Source organism: Vespula vulgaris, chromosome 5, assembly GCF_905475345.1.
Source record: "Vespula vulgaris chromosome 5, iyVesVulg1.1, whole genome shotgun sequence".
In the NCBI taxonomy this organism is placed as follows: domain Eukaryota; kingdom Metazoa; phylum Arthropoda; class Insecta; order Hymenoptera; family Vespidae; genus Vespula; species Vespula vulgaris.
In genome coordinates, this window is record NC_066590.1 from 7,583,509 (window position 1) to 7,610,630 (window position 27,122).

General features: G+C 36.8%; 1 protein-coding gene and 1 long non-coding RNA gene across 16 annotated transcripts in view; one reads left to right on the forward strand and one right to left on the reverse strand.

Annotated features, from left to right (window-relative positions):
• Window positions 1-27,122, forward strand: part of LOC127064086 (protein eva-1) — a 237,577-nt gene that overhangs the window by 195,065 nt on the left and 15,390 nt on the right. For all 13 annotated transcript variants that reach the window (XR_007781581.1, XR_007781582.1, XM_050994628.1 and 10 more), the window contains 2 exons: window positions 3,593-3,742; window positions 5,756-5,899. Coding sequence is in view for 11 of the 13 variants with exons in the window: in XM_050994628.1 (XP_050850585.1) it covers window positions 3,593-3,742; window positions 5,756-5,899 (294 nt within the window). In the remaining 2 variants the exon portion in view is untranslated. The remainder of the gene's footprint in view (window positions 1-3,592; window positions 3,743-5,755; window positions 5,900-27,122) is intronic.
• Window positions 23,955-26,822, reverse strand: LOC127064089 (uncharacterized). Of its 3 annotated transcripts, none has more exons than XR_007781589.1 (4): window positions 26,719-26,822; window positions 26,243-26,337; window positions 25,481-25,607; window positions 23,955-24,084 (listed from the first exon to the last, which is right to left on the reverse strand). It is a non-coding gene; the product is annotated as an uncharacterized LOC127064089 (long non-coding RNA). The 3 variants fall into 3 exon arrangements; XR_007781588.1 differs by lacking the exon at window positions 26,719-26,822 and adding an exon at window positions 26,592-26,703; XR_007781587.1 differs by lacking the exon at window positions 26,719-26,822 and having other exon boundaries at window positions 26,243-26,373.

Below are 27,122 nucleotides of genomic sequence, written 5' to 3' on the forward strand. Positions count from 1 at the left end.
ATCCATATAGAATTTTATTCTATTAGAAGGAAGATTATCTAAATACTTATCATGTCTGATAAATTTCAAAGAAACTCGTTGGAAATACTTTTTAAAAGTCGTCGATCGAATCGAAGATATTATAGAAAAGAAGAGGAAAAAGTTAACAAGCAGATATACGAAGTTCAATGTTATTTCAGATATTCGCCTAAGATCGCGTCGCATTGTCGCTTGCGTAAGCAACCGGCTAAGCGCGGATTACCGTAACAAGACATCGAACCGAGAGCTTAAGCGTGCCAAGGGATCCTAGCTCTGGCTGGTTGCTTCACGAACCGCGGCCAAGGATAATCGTATACCATCCTGCTTCGTAATAGTAAAACAGAAATAGAGAAAGAGTATCTTTGTCTTTATATTTCTTTCTTTTCATTCTCGACCATGCAATATTGAATTTTTCATAATTTCGTATAACGAATATAACGTAGATATATTCGTTTTAATTTCAAAGATATTTCAAGTAGGATAATTAGGAAAGCGTTTGAATCGCATATATTATTTGGTAGGATTAATTAATTAGAGTAATAAGTAAGATAAGAGGAAAAAGAAAGAAGATTCATTGAATTTTTGCAAACGTAATTTTTTAAGTCACTCGCATGATCATAATACATGCAATTGTAATTTGAAATCGTCTGTCTTTGTGTTTGTATATTATAATGTTGAACGAACTCGTAATTCTGCTAATGAAGATTGGCAAAGTAGACGGATGCGTTCGCGTTGTAACAATGTCGAACGCAAGTTTCTCAATAAGTGACACGTGCGTCGTCGAATGGATTTGCGGGCGACACGTGAGGTGTCGGCTGGCTTTGGCACGTAACGCGACACGTGTAATATGTAATCGTCACGTTGACGTATTACGCCTGGACGACCACATTGCCTGGTACACACAGCACAGCCACGGTTGACCATCTCGTTTTTAACAGGAGATCCTGATATGTGTTGGAATTGCGGGATGTACGACGCTTCAGGGAAACTAACGAGAAAAGCAGCGTTATTTAAACGGAGGATATGATCTTTCAAGGAGATTTATCTTCTCTAGGATTCAACTGTTTATTAAATTTCCTGCATTTACTCGATCCAATAAATGGATTGGATTGTGAACGAAATAAATTTAATATATCTTTTCATCTCTATTCTTTCTCTCTCTATCTTTCATAAGAGTTTATCATAGTAGATATAATTTTTTTTTTTAATTCTTCGGGTATTATAAATATTTGAAAATATATAATATATTAAAATATGTTCTCGTTCGATGTTTCAAACTTTCTTTAAACTGAGTGAAATGAATTTTGAGTAGCACACTGTAAAGAACAACAAAGTAAGATAAAATAAACTTACTACTCGGCTATTGTATAAGTGAGCGCGCTTAAAAATCCGGAAGTGGTAGTTTTGTAAGGAAGACCGGGAGAGAGAGAGAAAAGGAGAGAGTGAGCCATGGAGAGCCGAAAAATCTAATAACATCTCCTTTACGAAGCCACCGACTCGAATACCCCTTTTCATTATTCACAGGAATTCTCAGGGAAATAGTCGAAAAAAGGACCGGACGTTCTCAACAACGATTTCCTGAAAAGAATTCCATTTCGTCGAATGTATAACGAGAGAGAGAGTGAGAAAGAAGGAAAAGGAACGAGAAATAAAACGAAAAGGATACGCGTTTTCTCATTTTTCCTTTTTTTTCTTTTTTCTCTCTTTTTCTCTCTCTCTCTCTCTCTCTCTCTCTCTCTCTCTCTCTCTCTCTCTCTTTATTCGTTTACTCTCTTTTTCTTTTTTTCTTTTCGATTTTTTTACTCTAATCCTTCGTAACATTTAGAATGTACGTTCGTACGTATCTACGTACATAGATATATCATTGATTACTCGAACTAGGAAAATGGGTCGATCGAAATAGAAAAGTAAAGTAAAGAAAAGTAGAAATTAAAAAAAGAAATGCAATAATCATTATTGATGGAATTACTTATTCTCTCTTTTTTCTCTCTTTTTATCTTTTCCTTTCTCTCCCTTTTTTTTTAAATATTTTTTTTCGCTTTTCAGTCGAGAGAATTGTGCCAATTAAAAAATCCAACCGTCTTGATTTCGATCGGTTCGATTATTAGAAGAGGTCGGTAGATTGTACTCTCCTGGCTCGTTTCGTTCTCCTTGCTGGGGAAATTTCACGAACCATTTAACATCGTGCCTTTGCAAAGTTCGCTCGTTACCTGCCCTCGATAGCTTCTTCTTTATTCGTGCGTACGCGAATAACAAAGGGTATAGGAGGGAGATAGGGAAAAAAGAAAAAAAATATATATACATATAAAGTGCATATAAGTAGTATATAAGTAATATAATAATAAAAAGATATACATAGATTATTATTATTATTATTAAAAAATAATAATCATTTAAACACGTTGTTGTTTGAATACGGATAAATATATAATTGATTATTTGAAATAAATTTTCTCGATCGAACACAGTAGGTTCATTGCTTAGAGAGAAAGAGAGAGAGAGGGAGAGTAATGAAACGAATACAATATACGAACATATGTTCCTTCTCGGCTAGGTATTTTCTAATAAAATTCGAAACTTGGGAGTTATCGATAGAAGAGGAAGCGATATGATCGTTTAACGGTCGAGACAAAAGCCACGAGTACACGATATATTTGCTTGCGTCGTTCCCAAGCCATGGCATGCTTCTCAATTTCTTCGAAAATCTCGCCAACAGGGAAAAAAAATAAGAACAACAATTTCTAGACGACAATATCGGCTCTCCACCTTAGGTCGGCTTTGTAACGAAGTCCAAAAATATAAGAGAAGGAGAGAGAAAGAGAGAGAGAGAGAAAGAAAGAAAGAAAGATAGCTAACGTAAATCGTAGACTCAATAAAGCAAGGCATAACACTTTATCTCAGGTATAAGTGGTGTACGTTCGCCATCTTTGCGGTAATAAAAAGATAAAGAAGAAACTAGTCGAAGAGGGAGAAAGAACTCTGACGCAAAAAATAGTCTGGACCAAGCAATAAAACGATATAGAAAGACAGATGGTGTTACGTTGGGAAGATGAACAAAGTTTAGATCCCAAGAAAATCAGGGTTTTTCGATCGAACGAACAAGAGAAACATCGTAGGTATTAATTCGAACGAATATTACAATCCATACGTATGGCCATTTGTATGGTTTTTTACATATAAAAAAAAAAAAAGAAAAAAGAAAAAGAGAAAAGAGAACTAAAGAAAAAAAAAAAACCGTGTATTAGTTCTATCGAACTCTCGAGCGTTCTTTTTCTCGAGAGACATCGATTCTGAAGCTCTCTTTTTCCTTTCGTGGATCCTTTCGTCCTGGTTTTTCGTTTCAAAAGTGGGCTAACGTTTCTATCGTACGACGAGAACGCTGAGAGTGTAATCGATATTTTTTTCTTTCTTTTTCATTCATGCATAAAAGTCGCTTTTTTATAAGTTTACGTAATGTAATCGTACGTATTCACGTATTTTCGGAATAAGAGATAGTGTATCTGTGTGCGTGTGAGAGAGAGAGAAAAGCTTGGAAATCCGTAAGTTTATTACAAAACTTTTCTTCTGCTTCCAGACGAATTCAGGAGTAAGGTGGTTTGCGAGAACGACGTTATTAATCTCACCTGTCACCCCGGACAGAGAGTGGCCATTTTCCGTGCGTCCTTCGGCAGACTGGAGTACGAGTCCCTTCAGTGTCCACAACCTCACGGACTGAAAAACGATAGTGAGTCCGCTCGATTAATGACCCTTTTGTTTAAAACAAGTCAGTCGGGTATCGATCGAGTGGTTCTGGCTTTGATATTGTGACGAGTATAAAAAGACGATTCGTTCGAAGCTCTCAAAGAAACGAACTCCCATAGTTTTCAAATGCATTTCAACTGCGTTTCGTCGATTCTTCGATGGATAGATTTATAAAAGTCGGTCATTTTCGATTCTTTTTATTCTCGTTATTCGAAGACGGAAGATTCTTTTTTATAAATCTTTTCATAAATCGTAGGTAAAGTTTATAAAATGATACTCGACACACGACTTGGTTATTTATTTATTTTTTTTCCTTTAATTTCGAATTAAAAAAGAAATATATATATATATATATATATATATATATATATATATTTAAAAGCGTAGAAAAGAAGATTTCGTATTATATGCATAACTATATTCACCTATCACCTACGTATTATATGAAAATGAAATTTGATATTTATATATTCGTTTGATCATTCAAAATTGAACGTTTCGATGTTCTCAAAAGCTTCAGCGGTCTCATTCGGAGAAATAAATCGGATTAAATAATGATAAAAGCGTACGTTTATTATTCGTCATATTGGGAAAAAAGGTATCGATGTGTTTGATGATGGGAAAAAAAATTCGATGGGGTCTTTTTCGATAAAATTGGATTCTTCGTCGTGTATTAGCAGTAACAGCAGTAACAGCAGTAGCAGCAATAGCAGCATCATGGCGTCCAACGAAAACAAAATAAAAATACATCGACGTTATGGATCTAGTAGAAAGTTAACGACGTTAGAGTTTCGCTCGAATTATTATTGTTTTACTTGTTCAGATAGAATTTCATATTCGGTATGTTTTGCGTATATTCGCGATATCGCATGATTTATTATATATTTCGAGATACTTCATACGTTTGATCTTTCTCTGAAATTAGCGAAATAAACGGCAGTCGAGGAGATACGCCGGAGTTATATAAAACGAAGGTGTCATTAAGATAGTTAGCACCTGGCCGGTCATTAAAATAAAGACGTAACGTGCGTTATAAAGCTTCGCGTTTATGCTCTTGATAACTCGAACGATGTAAGATAAAATCTTAAGAATCGATGTAGCCGGTTACCGGGGATTTCAGTCTTGCGTTTTCCAACGATAGTTAGCTTTTTATTTTCCTCTGGGAGTAGACCGACGCTTTTCTTTGGCCAACAAAGAGAAGAAGACGCTAAAGAAAATAAAAGAAAAGAACAGAAAAGAAAAAAAGAAAAAAGAAAAGAAAAATAAAAAGATAAAAAGAAAGGAAAACAAGAAAAAATAAAAAACGGTGTATACGCTTAATGGACGCTTTAGGTGAAGGTACCACCTGACCTGTTGGTGAAGTTTGTGAGATTCTCTTTTGCCTTCCCCTATTGCCTCGCTTGAACTTTCTCGGATAGCTAGGAAGGTAGCTAGAAAAGGTTTGTGAGCGTCCTGGAGTCGGGAGCAATAATAGTTGCTTCGAGATAGTTGCTAACGGTTAAAAGCATTTGGTTGCTCCAACGACAGCCTTTGTTATCGTACGACAAATACAACTTTTTATCACGATTTTCCTTAGAAGCTCTTTCTCTACTTCATTCTATTATATACCTTCAACTTTCTCATTTCTTCTCGTTACAATTCACGTCATGAAAATCTTTATTAACATGTAAGACATCGAGGAAAATTCTGTGGTTTGTTTGATGTTATTTTTGTTCTGTTGTTGTGTATTCTTTCTTTCTTTCTTTCTCTCTCTTTTTTTTTTTTTTTTTATTTCTATTGAACCAATAGAAACGATTTTCCTCGATGATTCCTTTTGGGAGATTAACGGGATATTCGAAGAACGTTCGAGCTGAATTAGATTCGGTTCAACAGGTGTGGAGATTTCGAAATCGGATGAGAGAATTCGCTCGTCTTGCAAGAGAACTTTATCGTAACGCTTAAATTCGACGTGTCGTCCCATTGTTATTTTAACGATATCGTTTCTCTGTTCTGGCAGCCTGTATGGCGACGTACGCGACAGAGACAGTAATGCAAATGTGCCATGGCAAACGACATTGTTCCATCGTGGCGAACAGCACGACGTTTAACGACCCTTGCAGACCGGACATCAGGACGTATCTCACGGTCGTTTATACCTGTGGTAAGTCTTGTTATATCATTTTCACTGTTTAATCTTATATAGAATGAAGTTAATTTATTTCGAATGTACTCTAATGTAAATTGATATATTACGTATTATCCTATAGACTAAAGGATGCTAACGTTTAAATATAAGAAATAAAATTTGATCTCGAGCAACTGTTTGAAATGAAGTTCAACGATATTACATCGAGTGATGAATGAGGGAAAACTAAAATGAAAAAAAGAAATTAAAGTGAAAAATTGCAAGAAAGAGAGGGAGAAGAGAGAAGATAGAGAAGAGAGAGAAGAGATCTTTAATTTAATATCTACTACATACAATTTTCATATATATATATATATATATATATATATATATATATATATATAAAATGAAAAAAATGAAAGGAAAAAAATTTCTATGAGAGGCCATATAACTGGATACGAGTTAAATCAAATATTCGTAGGTACATGTACGTTGAAAAAGTCAGTTATTGAGCGTGTACTTATCTATGTTCGAGATGAATTTCCTACACGACATTTCAACGGTATTACATTTCCCATCTTGCAATGTGAAACGATAGAAGAGAAAAAAGGGAGAAAAGTAAGGGAAAAAAAGGGGGAGAAGGGCGATGGTGGAGAAAGGGAGGAGGAGAGAGGGCGATCGATAAGAAACTCGAAAAAGCCGACAGCAGCTATGGTTCGAATGCTTTAACGGGCATTCCACCGCCAGCTAATGAACAAACGCGAGAACGGCCGTGGATAGTTTGAAATTCCTCGCTAATGTCACCGATTGACCCGGTTGGAAAAGCTTTAAGCACGATTGGCGAATGAGCGAGCGAGTGAACGAATGAACGAACGAACGAACGAATGAACGAATGAACGAATGAACGAACGAGCACGTTGTTCGGCAAAAGGAGGAACCGATGGCTTTTCACTCTGGATTGCTCGTTTCTGTATTTAATGGTTGGTCAGCTTTGCAAAAGAGCCTATCTAATAGCCATTATTTGAGGCAATAGAGAGAGTATAATGAGCATCCCGTTCGTACGCTTTTTTTATTAAAGAATTATCATAGAATTTTCTTCGACGTTGTTTTCGATAAACATATTTCAAATTTTAGTTATTTTTCTCTGTTTCCTGTAACGATACACTTTAAGCAGGTTTATTTTCATAAGAGAAAATAAATTAGAAAGTTTAAATTAAAGTCATACATTTGGAATGATTTACTGACTAGAAAAATTAAATGTAAAAAAGAAAAAAGAAAGAGAGAGAAAGAGAGAGATTGTTAATTATGATGCCTATTAATGTTCGAAATAATGAAAAGACTCGGTGAATAATTCTTTTTTCGTTATGGTTTACGATATGGAGTAATATTTAACGGTGTAATAACGTTGCATTCTACGATGAAAAATGTTGTTTTATATTTCGAAGATTTAAGTGAACTCGAGAGATAATCGAGAAAGGGAGAAAAAGGGAGAAAGGAGGAACAATTTTATGCACCCAGACGTCAACGTACTGACTTAGACGTCGATGTCGTCGACGTCGTCGTCATACCTACCCCTCGTATTTTCATCTTTTCTTTTCTCTTTTTAACCGAGATAAGTACAGCACTTCGCTACTATGTTCGTGACATTTATAATGGCACTCTTGTTCCACGTGGAAGGAGTTGATCTTTGAAAAGTACGACGTAATTGCTGTGGCGTTTAAGACACCCATCGTAAAATTGTAATTTGATTCGATTTATATATATATATATATATATATATATATATATATATCTTCTCTGTGCTTCTATCTTTCTCTTTCTCTCTGATAATATCAACATATATTTTTATTTCTCTCATTCGTCTCAACAACATTTCAATTTCAACAGGCAGTTTCTGTCTCGTTAATCAACGTCGTATTTTACTACTGAATTTTCCTGGGAGGAAAAAAACGTACGCGTAGGAGATAAAAAGAGGAAAGAGAGAGAGAGAGAGAGAGAGAGAGAGAGAGAGAGAGAGAGAGAGAGAGGGAGGGAGGGAGAGGGAGAAATAGAGAAAGAGAAAGAGAGGGAGGGAAGGAGAAGGAGAGAGAGAGAGGGGGGGGGGAGGGAGAGGGAGAAATAGAGAAAGAGAAAGAGAGGGAGGGAAGGAGAAGGAGAGAGAGAGAGAGACGTGAAGAAGGGTATAAAAATGCGATCATGTGGTATTCTAATTTAGCAGGGAGTTATACGTTAGAGGCATGGCATTTCTGTTGCACACTGCTTTTTCTCGTCCTCTCCCTTCCTCTCTTCCACTATCTATTTCTTCTCTCTTGTTAGGAAAAAGCGAAATATGCGCATATGTTGCCAACGTTAGGAAAAAAAAGAGAGAGAGAGGGAGAGAGAAAGAAAGCTCAGAGAATAATAAGTACTGACATTCGCAAATCTGTCTCGTGAATTTTTTTGTACGATACTATTTTCTTTGGCTTTCTTTTTTTTCTTCTTTTTTTTTTATATCTCTTCCTCCAGAGAAGAGTTGTCGACGATAATTCTTTTTAAGGGTTGAAATCGTTATTAAACGTTGTGGTTATATTCGAAGATAGATTGTACATATCTGATTCGATACGTTTACACGAGCAAAGATGATACGTCGTTGGTCGATCCCTAACCAAACGGATTTCCTGGATCTTACCACGAAGTTTCTCCCTTAGGCAAAACCCTATCGCCTGTTTCTTCCTCAAGTTGTTGACATTAAAGCATCGACCTGGAATAATTATCGAGCACTTTCAGGGTGTAATTGGATACGCATGAACTGTTAGAATCGTTCTGTTTTCTGCAAATGTACTAATTTAAGAGAAAGAAAAAGAGAGAGAGAGAGAGAGAGAGAGAGAAGGGAAGAGGAAAAGAGTATTTAATTTACATCATTAGTATGTATATGTACCGATTAATTACCATGTTTTAAGATAACAACTTCCTTTTTCCTCTTTTAGAATTTCTCTTCTTCTCTATTAATCCATCCATATTTATTTGCGTTACTTTTTTTTTGTAAACTGTAAAACCATTGGTATAAGAGTTAACGTTAGAAAAATCATAAATAACGAGACACGAACTAAAGAAAAAGTACGTCGATACGATGACAAAGGAAAAAGAACTGCGACAAAATGTGAAGAGAAAAGGATGTAGATATATATATATGTGTATATATAGGATGTCTCGTAGCTTCGGGGAACCATTTTCGTCAATCAATTCTGCACGTGAAAACAATAAAAAAGAAAAAGAAAAATAGAAAAAATAGTTCATATAAACACAATGCCCTATTTATTTTCGTGTTATTTATAACGAGTTTCTTCTTCGACAGACTATCTGTTTATCTTCACAAGATGTGTTCAAAATGACCTCATTGCGTCTGAATAAAAGCTGCTTGTACGACATTTTATCATTGACGACTGTCTTACCCTTATCATTTCTCCAGAAATTGTTCGAATTTTCTCGAATTTTCTTGTTCGATTCTTTTCGCGAAGTATTTCGACATTGTTAACGTAAGTACGTTCAGTACACGATGGATTTGAGATATACTCACAAGTAATAATTCATTTGGTTCAATGTCAGATATTTGATTTTTATTTTTAAGTAAGTAAGATAGAATTAGTTATTTTATCAGTATTATAGAATTAGTATTATTAGAATTAGTATTATTTCCTATTATAGAATTATTCCGAGATGAAGCTCGTTAATAATACGAAAACAAAGTCAAATAGGTTTATACGTTTCCGAGATTGTTTTTATCGTGCAGAATCCATCGTCGAAGCGATATCGCGTAAGCTAACGGGATACACCTTATTTATTTATGTATATAAATAATGCAAAAGTTTTCGCAATTAAATGATAAAATTAAAGCGTGTTCGTCGATTGGTTAGTAGCTGTTTGAAATTCCGATCAAGTTCGAAATGCGAAACGAATCGATAATACTCTATAGTTGTTGAATAATGCGAAGGTATCGTAAGTTTAACATGAAGTTTGAGGTGTCGTAATAACGGATAGAGTTCGATCAGAGTATCGATGTGGTTTAGCGACATCGTCGTCGTTGACAAGAGTGACATTTCGGCAACGTAGTAATAGGATGCACTCGATCGTTACAGGAGTGTGTTTAACGAAGTATCGGTGCGCTCGAGCAATTCAGTCCCAATTGAGGTTCGACACGAGGCTCGAGTATCGCGTCAATCAACGCTAGCTGGAAAATCAGCTGTCCAGCGGTGGGTACGAAGCTAATTAGTGTACAAAACATCGCTAACGTTCGATAACGTTCAGTCCTGTGTCGTTCGTGGCTACTAACATCGAAAATTCGATGCTAGTTCGAAAATTCAATGCGGCTGTACGACTAATGATTGGCGGATATTTGATCATTAATATAACCTCATCTATCTCTCTCCCATTATTAACGTAAAAATCATTGTAGAAGCTCGATTTCATACGTTCGTTCATTTTTTCCCATAATCGAACTCACTGTTTCATTGAATTATAATATTCGAATATTAAATATCATTTCGCGATATACGGTATCTACTTAATTGAGAACGAAGAGAAAATTTTCGTTCACGTGATTATTATAAAATATAGAGTAACTAAGATCGTTATTATTTAATTCCTCTTCGTGAAATAAGTAAGATAAAAAAGAAAGAAAAAAAAAGGTGGAACTTTGTAAAATATTTAGATCTCGATCTGTTTAATTTTTAATGGCGAGACAACGACAAAGTTCGATCCAATCTCACGACGCACATGCTATAATCGCGAGCATAATTTTAACCGAAAGTAGGTTGATAGGTATATACGTATTCGGTAATCTGAAAAGTTGCAGAAGTATCGAGGAAAAAACGCAAACTTGTTGTTTTTTATTGTTCGAGTTCGTCGGCCATAACCAGTGCGGTTATGCTAGTTACCGAGATCATCTTACATTGAAAAGAAACTTTCCAAATATACGTTACAAACGGACGTCGCGCACTACGATCGATGTTTCGGAAACTGATGAGGGAGCTCTAAGTGGAAGAGGTCAAACTTTAAGGGAGTCCAAAGCCTCCGTCGGCATAGCGTTGACTCAAGAGTTGTGCGTGATGTTGAAAAGGACGTTACTCTTCTCGGTCTCCTCTCTCGATTTCCATTTTAAAGAGTAGATTACGTGCCGTGTGGTCGTCTCATGAAACATTGATGAACTAATCCCCTTGAAATTGCTCCAGCGCTCTGATTTTTAGTCTTTCCATAGCTTTTACGTTTACTTGGAAACAACGAAACAGGATCAGCTCCAAGAGTATTGACTTTATGTTCTTTACACACACACATACACAGACACACACACATACACACGCACATACAGAAAAGAATATTGGTTATCATGATTATTGCTTATAATAAAACTTTCTTTTGTACAAATAAAAATTCCATTAGCCAATATATATGTATACATATGTAAGTATATGCTTATATATGTGTACATACATAAGTATATTTGGAAAAGTATGTATGTACATATCTAAATGAAATGGAAGGATTCGTTCGAAGTAAAGGAAACAGTAAAAGGTTAAGTCTTAATTTCGCTAATGCTTTCGTTAGAATGAAAACTTTATTGTTACGTAGGTGCATTTCAGCAACGATCCTTTTTGGCAAACTATCGGTAAGCACGCAACTTTTTCGTATTAGGTTCGCCAATCTGCATATTGGAAATTCCCTCCCCCCATCTTTCTTGTGCTATTCTCCTTTTTTCCTTTTTTTCTTTCTTTCTCTTCGCAGATAAAGGATCGTGACTTTGTGGGGCGCGAGCTTTTGTCAAGTTTTTCAGACCTTTTTTTCAACGTTGCACCTCTCATGCTGTAACATCTAGATGCTGTTTGACGCCTGCTATCTCCAAAGAGCGTTATTAATTCCTCGTCTCCTTTATCCCCACCCTTACTATCTATCTATCTATCCATCTATCTATCTATCTATCTTTCTCTCTTTATCTCTCTAATCGATCTTTTTCGTGTATATATAGATACGTGTGTATTATTGCTGGATCAGATCGTTCATTGAATATTTCAAAAAGGTGAGTACAAAGAAGAGTTCTTCTCTCTGTGCCTCGGCAAAGCCAAGCTGAATTTGATTGCATATTTCAGAAAGAAAACGCAGCTAACACCTGCGCCAGCTTTTCCTGTATTTTTCATATCGAACTCTACACAAATCGTTTTCGCAAGGACTAGAACAATCATTATTTATATATTCATGTGTACATTCCTATCGAACATTTTGTTTTTTCTTTCTTTCCTTCTTTTCTTTTTTTAACGATTCCTTTGTCCTATTTTCTCTCTCCCTCTCTTTCTCTCTCTCTCTCTCTTTTGCTTTTTTTTCATCGAATCCTTTTTTTATCTTCGCACTTCCGTACGCATGCATGTAGCTACACAAATACGTATTGCGAGTGGAAAATTCGTTCGTTCGACTTTTCCGTCTTTGAGGCCACGAGGTAGAAAAGGGAATTCAATTCCCGTGTCAACAGAAGCGAATTTATCGCGAACGCATAGAACGGAATCGGCGATGTTGCTGCCCGTATGAATACAAAACTTTCCCTGGTCGCTCACGAATTCGCAGGTTGAGACTCTGCTTCTTGTTACCACCTCCTGCCTCTTTCTCTCTTTCTCTCTCTCTCTCTCTCCCTTTCTCTCTCTCTCTCTCTCTATCTATCTATCTATCTATCTGTCTATCTATCTATCTATCTATCTAGCTATTTCTCTCTCTCTCTCTTTTTCTTTCTCTCTCTCTTTTTCATTGCAACAAGCCTTTTCCTCGACTCCAGCGAGCTTCTTTTCATCCGTTGGCGAACCGTCGTACCATCTCATACTATATCGCGATGTATTTTCCATTCGAAGAGGAAAAACTTGAAAAATTCTTTCCTCTTCTTCCTCTTCTTTCCTCTAGCTTGCTATCAAGAGAATCAGGAGTAGGGATGTTATATCCTATACATTTCGATCCGACGAACGTAAACTGCAAATCCTCCTGATAATACCAGCTAGGTCTTCGAGACTCATCTTTGAATTCAACAAGAGTAAAGGAAAACTCTATTCTTCTCTAGAAATGGTGTATTCTCTTTCCTTTTTTTTCCTTTCTCTCTTTCTTTCTTTCTTTCTTTCTTTCTCTCTCTCTACCACCTCCTCCCCCTCCCTCTTTCTTTCTTTTCGAGGAGTTTTATACAGTCACATATATCCATGTTATTATATACCGGTAACGAGTAGAGTGTATCATATTCAAAATAATACTAAGCTTACAAAGTATTCGTATTCTAGTAGTAGACTGGACATGAATCATAGAGAAAAATAATTCTAGTAGCAACTAGGTTAGGTTATTTATATAACGACTCACGTATTACCATCACGGCTCACTTACCGTCAGTTGGTGCTTGATAAATGTGGATACCTATAGATATGTTTGAGAAATAAATTGAAAGCTTGAAAAATGAAACGATTTTTATTTCTATAGTTTACAAATGGAATACAAATATTTTAGTTCGATTTAGATTTTTTACCAAGTTACGACATCGTTGACACATACTGTTACGTAGATATACTGTGTGAGTATAAATGGCGGCAGTATTTCTTTCGAGTATATCAAATTTTCGTTTATTAAATGAAAATATTAGATGTAACCATTGGCGTGATATTACTTGACATAATAGATATAAATAATATAATTTTTTGTCATCTTTTTTTCTTTAATCGATCGAACTTGAACGTGCTAGATCTATGATACCGTGTGATCAATTTTTCTTTCGGAAAATATGGTAGAAGGTGAAAAAAAAATTATTGCTAATTTTTTAAAGAATAACGAACGCACGAACGCACTCTATCGACTAGAAGACAAAGGATGACACTCTTGATGACGTATACCCAGTAAAACGAAGCAATGAACGCCAACGTTATTATCTCCGTAGACATAAATCTCCGCTGTACCTAGCAACTTTCTCTCTTGCGTCTGATATTCTGTCGTCTCGAAAGCGTATTCACGCTTCACGAGCCGAGGCTGCCTTCTTCAATTTAATTACCGGCTGTGTAGCGGACTAATTATTGCCACCGCGACTTCGTACACCTCTTCTTTCCGTCTCTGGTCCCTACGAACGAATTCATTTTGACTTGTCCTCCCTTCGTAACACTTCGAAAGCGTCATTATGAATGCGACGGAGAATCTTTTTCTTTTTTCTCGTTTCTCTTTTCTCTTTTCCTTTTCCTTTTTTTCTTTTTTTTTTCTTTTTCCTTTTTCCTTTCTTTTCTTTTTATTCTTCTTCGTTTCTTCTTTTCTTTCCTTCGTTCTTTTTAAGATCGAAAAAATTTTCTGCTTCGTCGAGCAGCAGGATCCTGTGGAGAAGAAAGGAGGTCAAATGGAAAAATCTGTAACATCGACGAATTATAATTAAGGACGATATTTCGTAACATTAAAATGAAATTTTTCTTTATTAAACAATAGCCGTTCGTTAAACTTCTTTCGTTGATTATTTTCGTTTAGCGATCATACGAGTTGAATTAGATATTAGTGCAATTTACGTTACGTAGTATTTCTCATTTCAGTCGATTATTATTTAATGAAATCATCTATTCTATTTTCGATCGTTAAATATAAAACATTTAAATTAATCAAGATTACGTAATTACGTTTTTACTTTATGTTAAAAATTTCAATAATAATTTCGTGGGGTAATATTGAAATTGAAAAAAAAGAGAATAGAAGAAAAAGAAATACAGAAGATAGGTCGATTTCTTTGTTGGCGTAGTTTGGACTGTATGTAAATTAAAAAAAAAAATCAAACTTAACTCGAGTTTATTCCGTTGTACGTAATACACACACACATATGGAGAAAGAGAAATACACGTGGGAATAAAAACATTGAGGGATAAAAGTATATATGGATAAATGATAAAATATAGGGTGCTTTGTATTTTTTGTCCCCTCTTCATCTCTCTCTCTCTCTCTCTCTCTCTCTCTCTCTCTCTCTCTCTCTCTCTCTCTCTCTCTGTTTCTTTCTTTCTCTCTCTTCTCTCTTTCTAGAGAGAAACGAAAGGCATCCATCCGCAGGTCGTTTGCAGGTCGAACGGAACGGCCGTGTCGGTGATTCGTTTATGAAGGCGCTTCGTTAAGTTCACTTGGACGCGTTTCCCGTTTCCATCGTAAAGTCTCCGAGAAAATCGGTGCTCGTCGAGGCTGAGATCGATCGCTGGAACACAATGTTCTACGTGAGAGAGTACGTGAGATCTTCGTATACGAGTCTCTGTTTCTATATGTGTAAGTGTAAGTGTAAGTGTGTGTGTATGTGTGCGCGCACGTTCGCGCGCGCGCGTAGATTCTTCCCACGTCGTCAAGTAATGCACGAGTAGAGCACAGCCGGTCTATCTGATCAAAGCAAGAAGAACCTTCGGCGTGTGCTTGGCTCGTGAGTAAGCAACGATTCATAGGCGTCGCGCTCTGACGTCTCTCACTGAATAAAAATTCACTCTTTATCTGTAGGACACGATAGTTACGAGTCCGTCCTACCATAGAATCGAATTACTTTCTATGAATGTGTCTTTTAGCGAGGATTTTTTCTCTTTCCCTTTTCCGTGTTTTTCTGTTTTCTTTTTCTTTCGTTTTTTTCCCCTTTCTTTTCTTTTCTCTTTTTCCTTTTCTTTTCTTTTCTTTTCTCTTTGCTCTTTTTCCCTTTTTTTCCTTTTTTTTCTTTTTTATTTACCTTGACGGGTAGCAAATAAATTAAATTGTATTCGGAAAATTTGTTAGAAATTCAATTCTCAATTCTACGAGAGTAAATTCGTAATTTGAAAAGTCATGCTTCTAATATGTAGATTTAAAACAAACGCTCTTTCCGTCTCTAATTTCTTTTCATTGAAAATTTTTGTCGATTGAAAATTGAAACCCCTTTCGAATTTTCCATATTCTCTCTCTTCCTCTCTCTCTCTCTCTCTCTCTCTCTTTTTCTCTATTTTTCTTCTTTTCCCCATTGAAAAAATATGAAAATCCAATAACTATTTTTCTTTTAATTGAAAAAATATTGAACGAATGATAGATCATTTCGATATTTAGATGATATTATTGTAGAAAAAATTCCTAAGGTCAATCAACGTTAAATATACGGATAGTAGATATATAGGTACGTATTAGTATACATCGTCGTGACAAATGAAATCGTAGGTTTTTAGATAATTAACATCGATTACCATCTAAATTAAGAGAGGTTATTTAAAATGGGTCAATTAAAAGCGTAATTACCATGATATTATCTCGATGCGGGCGCCTATGTTTTTCGCTCGTTGAACAAGAACGACCTCAACGAGTTCGTTCACACCCTTTCATTGTACGGAGACACGTAACAACGAGATAAGGGGGTGTTCCGCGACTTATTAAAGGATTTAAGCTTTCTGCCTCTTTGGACGTCCAACGAAGGCGCGTAACAACGTGTAGGAGAGTGCGCGTTACACCGTTGCGTTCACCCTTCTCGTTAAATTGGCCGTGAAAACTCGTTCGATCGTGACGATGGGTTTAGAAAAAAAAGAAAAAAAAAGAAGAAAAAAAATAAAAAAAAAGATGAAGAAGAGAGAGAAAGAGGATGGATGGAAGGGTAGAAAGAAGGGATGAGAAAGAGAAAAACGATTCAACTTGATACGAAGGAGTAACATCGAGCCTAATACACTTTAGTTTTCAGCTATTTTCACGGAAAATATTACAAGAGAAATCGGATCGTTAGCGTTCTATTTGTCTCGTTTCTTTACTTTATTCCATAATGCGTAAAGAGAGGCTTTCTCGTTCGATGAATTCACCAATGGAAAATCTAAAGTCTAGCTGTTCTGTGAAAAAAGGATGAAAAAAAAAAGAAAAAAAGAAGAAGCGAATAATTGCAGGAATCAAATAGCAATCTGGTTGTTACGCATCGTTCAGTTTCATTATTTCTTCTTTTTTACTTTTAATTTGAAAAGAAAATAGAAAGAATAGAGAGGTAGTGAGAAAAAGAGAGACAGAGAGAGAGAGAGAGAGAGAGAGAGAACCAGAAGATAGAAAAGAAGACGAAAAAATTACTCGTCTTTTCTCGAGAAACGACGACGTTTTTTATTTATAATCTTTTCTGATTTCTTAATGAAGACAACAAGAGAAGAAACAAGAAAGATATCAACTCGATTTAGCTGTTCGGATGAGCTATGTTATTAAAAGCAATGTCGACAGCCGAGCGTATGCATTGTATACGACGGGGCATATGCATGCTGCTAGATAGGTATGTATATTTTAATATTCAGTCTTTCCTTCGCGTCCTACACTCTCGGTGCGTATTAAAACCGATAAATTTGATAGAAACCTCCTCGTATAGAGAGATATTACTATTTGTGTTAGTGAAGAAGAAAAATATCGAACTTTAGTTTCATGCATACAAAGGCTCTCTTGTCTCATCCATCCGTACGTAGTGGTTTCGTATACTTTGTCGTAGCTGTCCACGAAGAGAAGAAAAGAGAGGGAGAGAAAGAAAGAGAGAGAGAGAGAGAGAGAGAGAGAGAGAGAGAGAGAAGAGAGAGAGAGAGAAAAAAAATGACAGCAAGAGAACAATCCACTCGTCCGTGTACATACAGTACATACATATATACATAGAAGAGACGCGAGCTAAAAGAGCGCCTAACAATTACAACGGGTGCGCTAACGCAATATCGCGTGGTCCGCGACGGCGTAAGTTATTGTTGCTTTCAGCTTTCGAGTCTATTACGAATAGATGTAGGTTATATACGAGGTCGGACTAGAATGTACACACGAAATGAGACCAAATATCAGAGCTGACGTTTCTCGCAACGCGTACATACACCCACAGGTATTCATATACACAGCTATACGTATTTACACATACACACACACGCACATACACAACGACATTTATAATTGAATTCGCTCGTGCAAAAAGGAACGACAGTGGGATCGAGTTCGAGCTTATTACCAATAATAAGAGAAATAGAGAGATAGAGAGAGAGAGAGAGAAAGAGAAAGAGAAAGGGAAGGAGAAAGAGAAAGGTGGGAGAAGAGCATCGCGTATATATATACGTATATTTTGTGTAAAGCGAATCGAGCTCGCAAACTACGAACAATTTTCGTCTTTTAAGCAAAACGCTTAAACACTACTAGAGTGTCGAATAGCTTTGTGTCCTCGCAACGTCAATTACAAAGTTATTGGATCTGACGTAGGAGTTAGGTGAAGCAAGCCTTCTGTTTTCCATCGTCTAGCAATTGCTTCTTCCACAATGTGCATTCACGAATATCAGGCAAAGGTAGTGGACCTCGTAGAAATTCAACGGGTAGTATCAGTGGTCTACCTGCCGCTAGCTGCAGCAAGCCAGCGGGAAACTCTCGTATGGATTCAAATGAATATGCAAACAACGCTGTGCTAACTTTCGAGAGCTCAGCACGACAAACGGTCAGAGAAAGAGGGATGGGACGTAGTGGCGGAGGGGGATAGCGAGCAGAGAAAAAAGAAAATGTTTGACGACGCGTGGAAATGAAAGAGAAAAAGGATAGACAAAATAGACTAAAGAAGCAAGATAGTATACGAACGTTTTCGAAACTTATGTGGAACCGAGTGTTGTTGCCGAGTGTGCTCTGTTGTGTGCGTATCATAAAGCATGTGGAACGAAATCTGTCCCCGTAGAATACGTTTTCGCTACTAATAAAAAAAAAGAGAGAGAGAGAGGGGAAAAAGTAGAAAGATGAAACAGAGAAAATCCTTTATATTACGGTCGAGGTCAAGTGAATAATAAAAGTAGAGGAAAATGAATCTTATAAATTTATTGTCTGAAAATTTAACGATTTAAACGCCCTTATATATCTTATTAAGAATGTTCATTTTGCTTCTTCTTATTTACTTACGTAAGATCTGAGAAATTCATTACATGACTAATAATGTTAGCTTCGAAGCTCCTACCTTCAGTAGTAAAGGACACTTATAAAGTCGGACGCGTTCAAGTAGTAGCGGTCGCTTATGTAGTCAGCTCAGTCAGTCAGGTTGACGCGAAGTAGCGAAAGACGTATATATAGTCAAGCAGCAAAATACGAAGGTATAGAGAGTGAGAGAGTGTGAGAGAGAGAAAGAGAGAAAGAGAGAGGGAGAGAGAGAGAAAGAGAGAGAGAGAGAGAGAACGTTCCACTTTTCCCAACGCTGTCAAAACTCGCTTTGGAACGTCATCGTTTAAATTTCTTCCTTCCTTTTTCATTCTATGGCCGGGTAAATCGCGCCACGGAATTTTTATTTATCCCCTTTTTTCACAGGGAGCGTTTCATTTTCTCTGGCTTCTTTTTCCCCCCTTCCTTTCCTTTTCTCTTTCTTTTCTTTTCTTTTATTTTTTTTATTTTTTCTTTCTTCCTTCCTTCCTTTTTTTTTCTTCTTTTTCTTCTTCTCCTTCTCCTTTTCCTTCTCCTCATCGTTCTTCGGCAACCAACGCTGTCGGCAATGCGGCTTCTCGGTGAGATGAAGGCACTCTTTGACGACTGCAAAAGTGTTTTTATTCCGCTTCGACACATAAGCCCGGACATTTTGCTTTCTAACTCGCTCACACTCAAGAGCCACGTTTATATTCGAAAGTTACTTTCTTTTTTCTTTTTCTTTCTTTCTTTCTTATTCCTTTTTCTCTTTTCCTTTTTCCTGGCTTAACCTTGCCTTTCTTATAAGCGTTCTTTTCCATTTCGTAATTGTCTTGGATCTTTTTGACTGTAAGGATTTTCCGATCGAGTGGATTTTTATTGTCGTTTTCTAAAAAAGGAAAAAAGAAGATAGTTCCGTTCATCGATCGATCCGAACTTTCGTTTCATTAATTCAGTAAAATAGAAAGAAAGAGAAATAGAAAATGAAAATAATATTTCAGCTCGTCTAACAAATCTAAAAACGATTCTGCAAATATTATTACAAAAATAGCTTCGATGTTTGTTGGTTACCTTGAACATTAACATTGTAAATCGTTAATAAAACAAAATAATAAGAAAACAAAATTTAAGAAAGTTAGAGGAAATCCTCTTTGTTATTAATAATAATCGGATGTACTTAATGTGGTAGGTCGATTCTTTCTGAACACCGTTGATTCTCTTTCAGGCAACATAGTTCTGGTTGGCTAATTGTTTTCCGTTAAACGATACACGCGGTCAGATTTTCCGAGATATACGTCGTCACGTCGATCAACCTTCTGTTCTTTCGTCGTAACGACGTTGACGGCATTGCCCGAAGCACGTAATTAATAACCACAGTTGATTTTGAAGTTGCCCCGATTCTTCCTGAGGCGCACTTTCGCGAACTCACTGGGGGCATTCGAATCGTTACCCGCGCTATTCATCGTTCTCCATTAATCACTTTTGCGTCCAGACAGTCCGACAGTCGCAGCCGCGAGAGTTCCCTTTTGTTTTCTCTCTTCTCGTTCTCTCTTTCTCTCTCTCTCTCTCTCTCTCTATCTCTCTTCCTCTCGTTCTCTTTTATTCAAGACGCCGCTAAATTCCGTTAAATTTGAGAAATTTGTCGTTTTTCGATAAAGAAAGAACATAAAAGTGTCGCTCTTTCGAATTATTATTATTATTATTATTATTATTATTATTATTATTATTATTATTATTATTATTATTATTATTATTATTTTTATTTTTATTTTCTTTTTCATTTCGATTTGACGTAAATAAAAAATCAATTCGAAACGTTTCGAAATAGACGAACGATCGTTAAACGTACTCTAATATATTCATAACTCTTTTTAGTAAAGTAAATGAATGTTAAAGAAAAGAGAGATTCTCTGTTATAAGGAGATAAATTTAATCCATAGGAAAAAAGAAAAAACATTTCGACGTGGTGTGCTCCGACGTAAGGTAAGAAGACTTACCTGGGGAACGACAAATCCTGTTGGGAAGAAAATTGGAGCATAGCGTGTTAGAGATGTCATTAGAGGAAATAACTTGATGTGTATCGTAGTAGGTGTGAAAGAGGACGAGTAAGTTCGAAACGATAGATCTAGTCTTGGCAAGGTCCGTTACCACGATATCTCGCGTACGCGAACACGCTTATGGGACTTCTGGGAACAATTATTATCATCCTCATACCCTTTTCACGGCAACGTTCTACTGGCAGTTTCCATAGCCGAGACCATTGAAGGTTTTATTACTGTCTATTGCCAAGCTCTCGATTCTACGTCTCGGAAAATGTTGATCTATCCTGTCTACAAAATAAGTTTCATCATTTTGGCTCATAGAGACATTTCATTTCACTTACTATATGCCAGATAGTAAGGCAAATGACTCTCTAACATTTATGTGTATAACCTATTCAGAAAGTTGGACGTGTTATTTTACTGCCTGTTACGTGCTAGCAGTTTATCTCTTTCTCTTTCTCTCTCTCTTTCTCTTTCTCTTTCTCTTTCTCTTTCTCTTTCTGTGTATGTGTTTTTCACAGAAAAAGCATAGAATATCTTTTCTCTAATATTATAAGTTTTCTTTTTCGTAAATAAAGTATAGCCTATTAATTCAAAACAAAGTTGGTATATTATAGACGTTCATTGTATACGATGTTATCTATATCTTTCGCTTCGCGAATGATCCTATCGTTGTAATTATGTCGTGCTACGATAACGTTACATACGTTGCTTGGCCACAGTACGCGAGCGCACTTTCTTATCGGATCGTACCGGATCGGCAGAACGATCAGAGCCAGTTTATGGAAGGGAGGTAGAAACGCATTTTGCGATACCAATTCCGTGGGAATCCGTTAATATGGGTTCACGAGTCTAACGGATAAGGATCGAAGGGTTGAAAGCCACACGTGCCAGTTGTAAATCGCACGTTCTCATAATTAACGTGGATGACCGTAGCTCCTAGCCGAGCTTTACCGATCGAACCATAGGAGAATATTCGTACGGGATGACAAGAATGGGAGATTGTTGCTTCGTCTCGTTATTAGGTTTGACCTAATTAAGTTAACGACAACGGCCGATAAACTGAACAATAAGCTTCACTCTGGAATTTCAAATGTCCTAGTTCTACAAAGGATACTTTTCACTTTCATATTGGAAATCTATATCTCCTTTGTTAACAATTGAATTTCACAGGATTAAATCTTCGGTCATCGTTTCAAAATAAAATAAAATCGAAAATATTCGATGCAATTCGCATAAAAATGTGAAATAGTCATATGTCAAGAGGATTAATCAACATATGCTTATGAATATCAATACAATGAAGGTGAGAGATGGATCTTTATCAAGAAATTCATGTAATATCTTTGTGACAATGCAATTAGTTTAACAGGCTGTTCTACAAATCTCGAAGTAATTGAATAATTCTCGAAAAATATTCTCGAACCAACGAAGGACTTAGACTCTGTAATAATTATGAAAAAAGTTCAAGAGTTGGTCAAGTTAGGTCTCGTCTCGATCATAAAATATCGTAATCCAGGGAAAAACTTCACTAATAGCTGATTCCTACAGCGGTACCGACACATGCACTTTTCCAGAAACATCATTGGAAGATCTTTAGAACTTTACTTATCGAAGTAAATGTTTAGAACTGTCTCCTATCAAAATCACCTTCCCCTATCACCGTAAATTTTTGATGAGAAACTTTCAATTTAAGGAGAATCCTAAATCAGATTTACACACTTACTTGTCAACTTCCGAACGCTCAACGCGCTTTGTGTCAAAACTTGTACTTCCAAAGCCTCGTTATTATTTGGACAACTTCTCGATACATATCGTCAAACACACGTTTCAACGTTCTAGTTTCTCGTCGATATCTGTGATGATATTGTTTTTCTACGATTTGAGCAAACTATGTGTCTCATGAGCTCTCATTGAGCTCCTTTCATAAACACCATGATTTCACTACAATTGCAGCAACATCTGAACATCTAGGGTATTCATCTAAAACGTATCAGAAGCGGTCTAAAGAACTTCAAATGGTATAGGAAGCCATTTTCCTCGAATACAATTAATTATTCGAATCGAAAGACGCCACCATCTCCGGTAGTCGTCCTGACGATCATCATCCATCTCGGCGACACACAGGGTTAACTTGTGTCAGGGTCGAGAGCAAGACACGCGTGATCGAAGATCAACCACGAAGTATCATCGTTACATGTAGAACATATTACTACTACTACTATTATGTAGTAGCGCAACAATACCTTAAGTGTACACACTTTCCGAAGAGGAATTATACATCTGGATACATTAATGCTACTAATGTTTGCTTGTACAAGATGATCATCAAGGAAATAGAAAACCAATATATAACGCCGCTCAATGTGAACCAGGAAAAGGGAAAACATCGTTATCGAAGAAGAAAATATATGTTATTTGATATGTAATAATATATGATAATATAATTAAGTATTATAGACATAAAATAATGCACTAAGTTAGAACATAAATTATTGTATGTAATAAATAAAATTCTAATATATTATAATTTAATTATAATATTTATAAATATTACATGAGCATAATGTAACATATTTAGTGCGATATGTAGTGTGATGTGATGTGATATGATGTGATGCGATGTGATGTGTGATATGTGATGTGTGATGTGTAAAGTATGATATATGATGTATAACGCATGATGTGTGATGTGCATGAGCATGTAAAAATATGTATCTGTAATCAAAAAAGTAATGACAATAAAAAAATATAATTAATTGTAAACTTGAGTACTTATTTAATTTTTCCTGATCATCAATTACTAAATAAAATCGTACCACTTCCTCACGTATATGATCTTGATATAAAAACTGCTTAGAGAGACGAATTTTTCTTTCTCTTTGAACAAAATAGAAATTTTTAATAAAAAAAAAAATCAGATACTAGGGAATGACAGGATTTCGCGTCATGCGACCCAAATAAACGTAGAGATTTGAAAAAAAATTCTTTATACTTCTTATAACTTCAATTCCTGAATAGGAGAGTATAACTAATAAGAAGATGACACGACTTCGGGTGCCACCTCTTCACACATCATATGATCCTGTTACAAATTCCAATTTGCGAGAAATATCAACGCGAAACCAGTAATTTGAATTTTTAAAGCGGGCCGTATACCTACCAGGAGTTGGCGCGAATAAGAGTGCCACCTCTTCACACATCATATGATCCTGTTACAAATTCCAATTTGCGGGAAATATCAACGCGAAACCAGTAATTTGAATTTTTAAAGCGGGCCGTATACCTACCAGGAGTTGGCGCGAATAAGCGTGCCACCTCTTGACACATCATATGATCCTGTTACAAATTCCAATTTGCGGGAAATATCAACGCGAAACCAGTAATTTGAATTTTCAAAGCGGGCCGTATACCTACCAGGAGTTGGCGCGAATAAGCGTCCACCTCTTCACACATCATATGATCCTGTTACAAATTCCAATTTGCGGGAAATATCAACGCGAAACCAGTAATTTGAATTTTTAAACCGGGCCGTATTCCTACCAGGAGTTGGCGCGAATAAGCGTGCCACCTCTTGACACATCATATGATCCTGTTACAAATTCCAATTTGCGGGAAATATCAACGCGAAACCAGTAATTTGAATTTTTAAACCGGGCCGTATTCCTACCAGGAGTTGGCGCGAATAAGCGTGCCACCTCTTGACACATCATATGATCCTGTTACAAATTCCAATTTGCGGGAAATATCAACGCGAAACCAGTAATTTGAATTTTCAAAGCGGGCCGTATACCTACCAGGAGTTGGCGCGAATAAGCGTGCCACCTCTTGACACATCATATGATCCTGTTACAAATTCCAATTTGCGGGAAATATCAACGCGAAACCAGTAATTTAAATTTTTAAAGCGAGCCGTATACCTACCAGGAGTTGGCGCGAATAAGCGTGCCACCTCTTGACACATCATATGATCCTGTTACAAATTCCAATTTGCGGGAAATATCAACGCGAAACCAGTAATTTGAATTTTTAAAGCGGGCCGTATACCTACCAGGAGTTGGCGCGAATAAGCGTGCCACCTCTTCACACATCATATGATCCTGTTACAAATTCCAATTTGCGGGAAATATCAACGCGAAACCAGTAATTTGAATTTTTAAAGCGGGCCGTATACCTACCAGGAGTTGGCGCGAATAAGCGTGCCACCTCTTCACACATCATATGATCCTGTTACAAATTCCAATTTGCGGGAAATATCAACGCGAAACCAGTAATTTGAATTTTTAAACCGGGCCGTATTCCTACCAGGAGTTGGCGCGAATAAGCGTGCCACCTCTTGACACATCATATGATCCTGTTACAAATTCCAATTTGCGGGAAATATCAACGCGAAACCAGTAATTTGAATTTTCAAAGCGGGCCGTATACCTACCAGGAGTTGGCGCGAATAAGCGTGCCACCTCTTGACACATCATATGATCCTGTTACAAATTCCAATTTGCGGGAAATATCAACGCGAAACCAGTAATTTAAATTTTTAAAGCGAGCCGTATACCTACCAGGAGTTGGCGCGAATAAGCGTGCCACCTCTTCACACATCATATGATCCTGTTACAAATTCCAATTTGCGAGAAATATCAACGCGAAACCAGTAATTTGAATTTTTAAAGCGGGCCGTATACCTACCAGGACTTGGCGCGAATAAGCGTGCCACCTCTTCACACATCATATGATCCTGTTACAAATTCCAATTTGCGGGAAATATCAACGCGAAACCAGTAATTTGAATTTTTAAAGCGGGCCGTATACCTACCAGGAGTTGGCGCGAATAAGCGTGCCACCTCTTCACACATCATATGATCCTGTTACAAATTCCAATTTGCGGGAAATATCAACGCGAAACCAGTAATTTGAATTTTTAAACCGGGCCGTATTCCTACCAGGAGTTGGCGCGAATAAGCGTGCCACCTCTTGACACATCATATGATCCTGTTACAAATTCCAATTTGCGGGAAATATCAACGCGAAACCAGTAATTTGAATTTTTAAACCGGGCCGTATTCCTACCAGGAGTTGGCGCGAATAAGCGTGCCACCTCTTGACACATCATATGATCCTGTTACAAATTCCAATTTGCGGGAAATATCAACGCGAAACCAGTAATTTGAATTTTTAAAGCGGGCCGTATACCTACCAGGAGTTGGCGCGAATAAGCGTGCCACCTCTTCACACATCATATGATCCTGTTACAAATTCCAATTTGCGGGAAATATCAACGCGAAACCAGTAATTTGAATTTTTGAAGCGGGCCGTATACCTACCAGGAGTTGGCGCGAATAAGCGTGCCACCTCTTCATACATCATATGATCCTGTTACAAATTCCAATTTGCGGGAAATATCAACGCGAAACCAGTAATTTGAATTTTTAAACCGGGCCGTATTCCTACCAGGAATTGGCGCGAATAAGCGTGCCACCTCTTCACACATCATATGATCCTGTTACAAATTCCAATTTGCGGGAAATATCAACGCGAAACCAGTAATTTGAATTTTTAAAGCGGGCCGTATACCTACCAGGAGTTGGCGCGAATAAGCGTGCCACCTCTTCATACATCATATGATCCTGTTACAAATTCCAATTTGCGGGAATTATCAACGCGAAACCAGTAATTTAAATTTTTAAAGCGAGCCGTATACCTACCAGGAGTTGGCGCGAATAAGCGTGCCACCTCTTGACACATCATATGATCCTGTTACAAATTCCAATTTGCGAGAAATATCAACGCGAAACCAGTAATTTGAATTTTTAAAGCGGGCCGTATACCTACCAGGAGTTGGCGCGAATAAGCGTGCCACCTCTTCACACATCATATGATCCTGTTACAAATTCCAATTTGCGGGAAATATCAACGCGAAACCAGTAATTTGAATTTTTAAAGCGGGCTGTATACCTACCAGGAGTTGGCGCGAATGAGCATGCCACCTCTTCACACATCATATGATCCTGTTACAAATTCCAATTTGCGGGAAATATCAACGCGAAACCAATAATTTGAATTTTTAAACTGGGCCGTATACCTTACCAGGAATTTGCTCGTATACGCATTCTGATTTTTTGGACATTTTCTGCACTCTCTATAGTTTTTATGTTCTAACAAAACTTATCTGATTTAAATTGCCACCTTTTTACTCATGATATGATTTTATTAAATATTGGATTTGTTGGAACAAGTTTCGTTTTGTGGTTGGATTTTTAAGCTTTAATCACGTGAAAATAAGATACTTGAATTTTGAACATTTTTTGCAATAAGAGTAAAAATTGGAATGGATTGGAGTTGGTATTAATTATTACGTA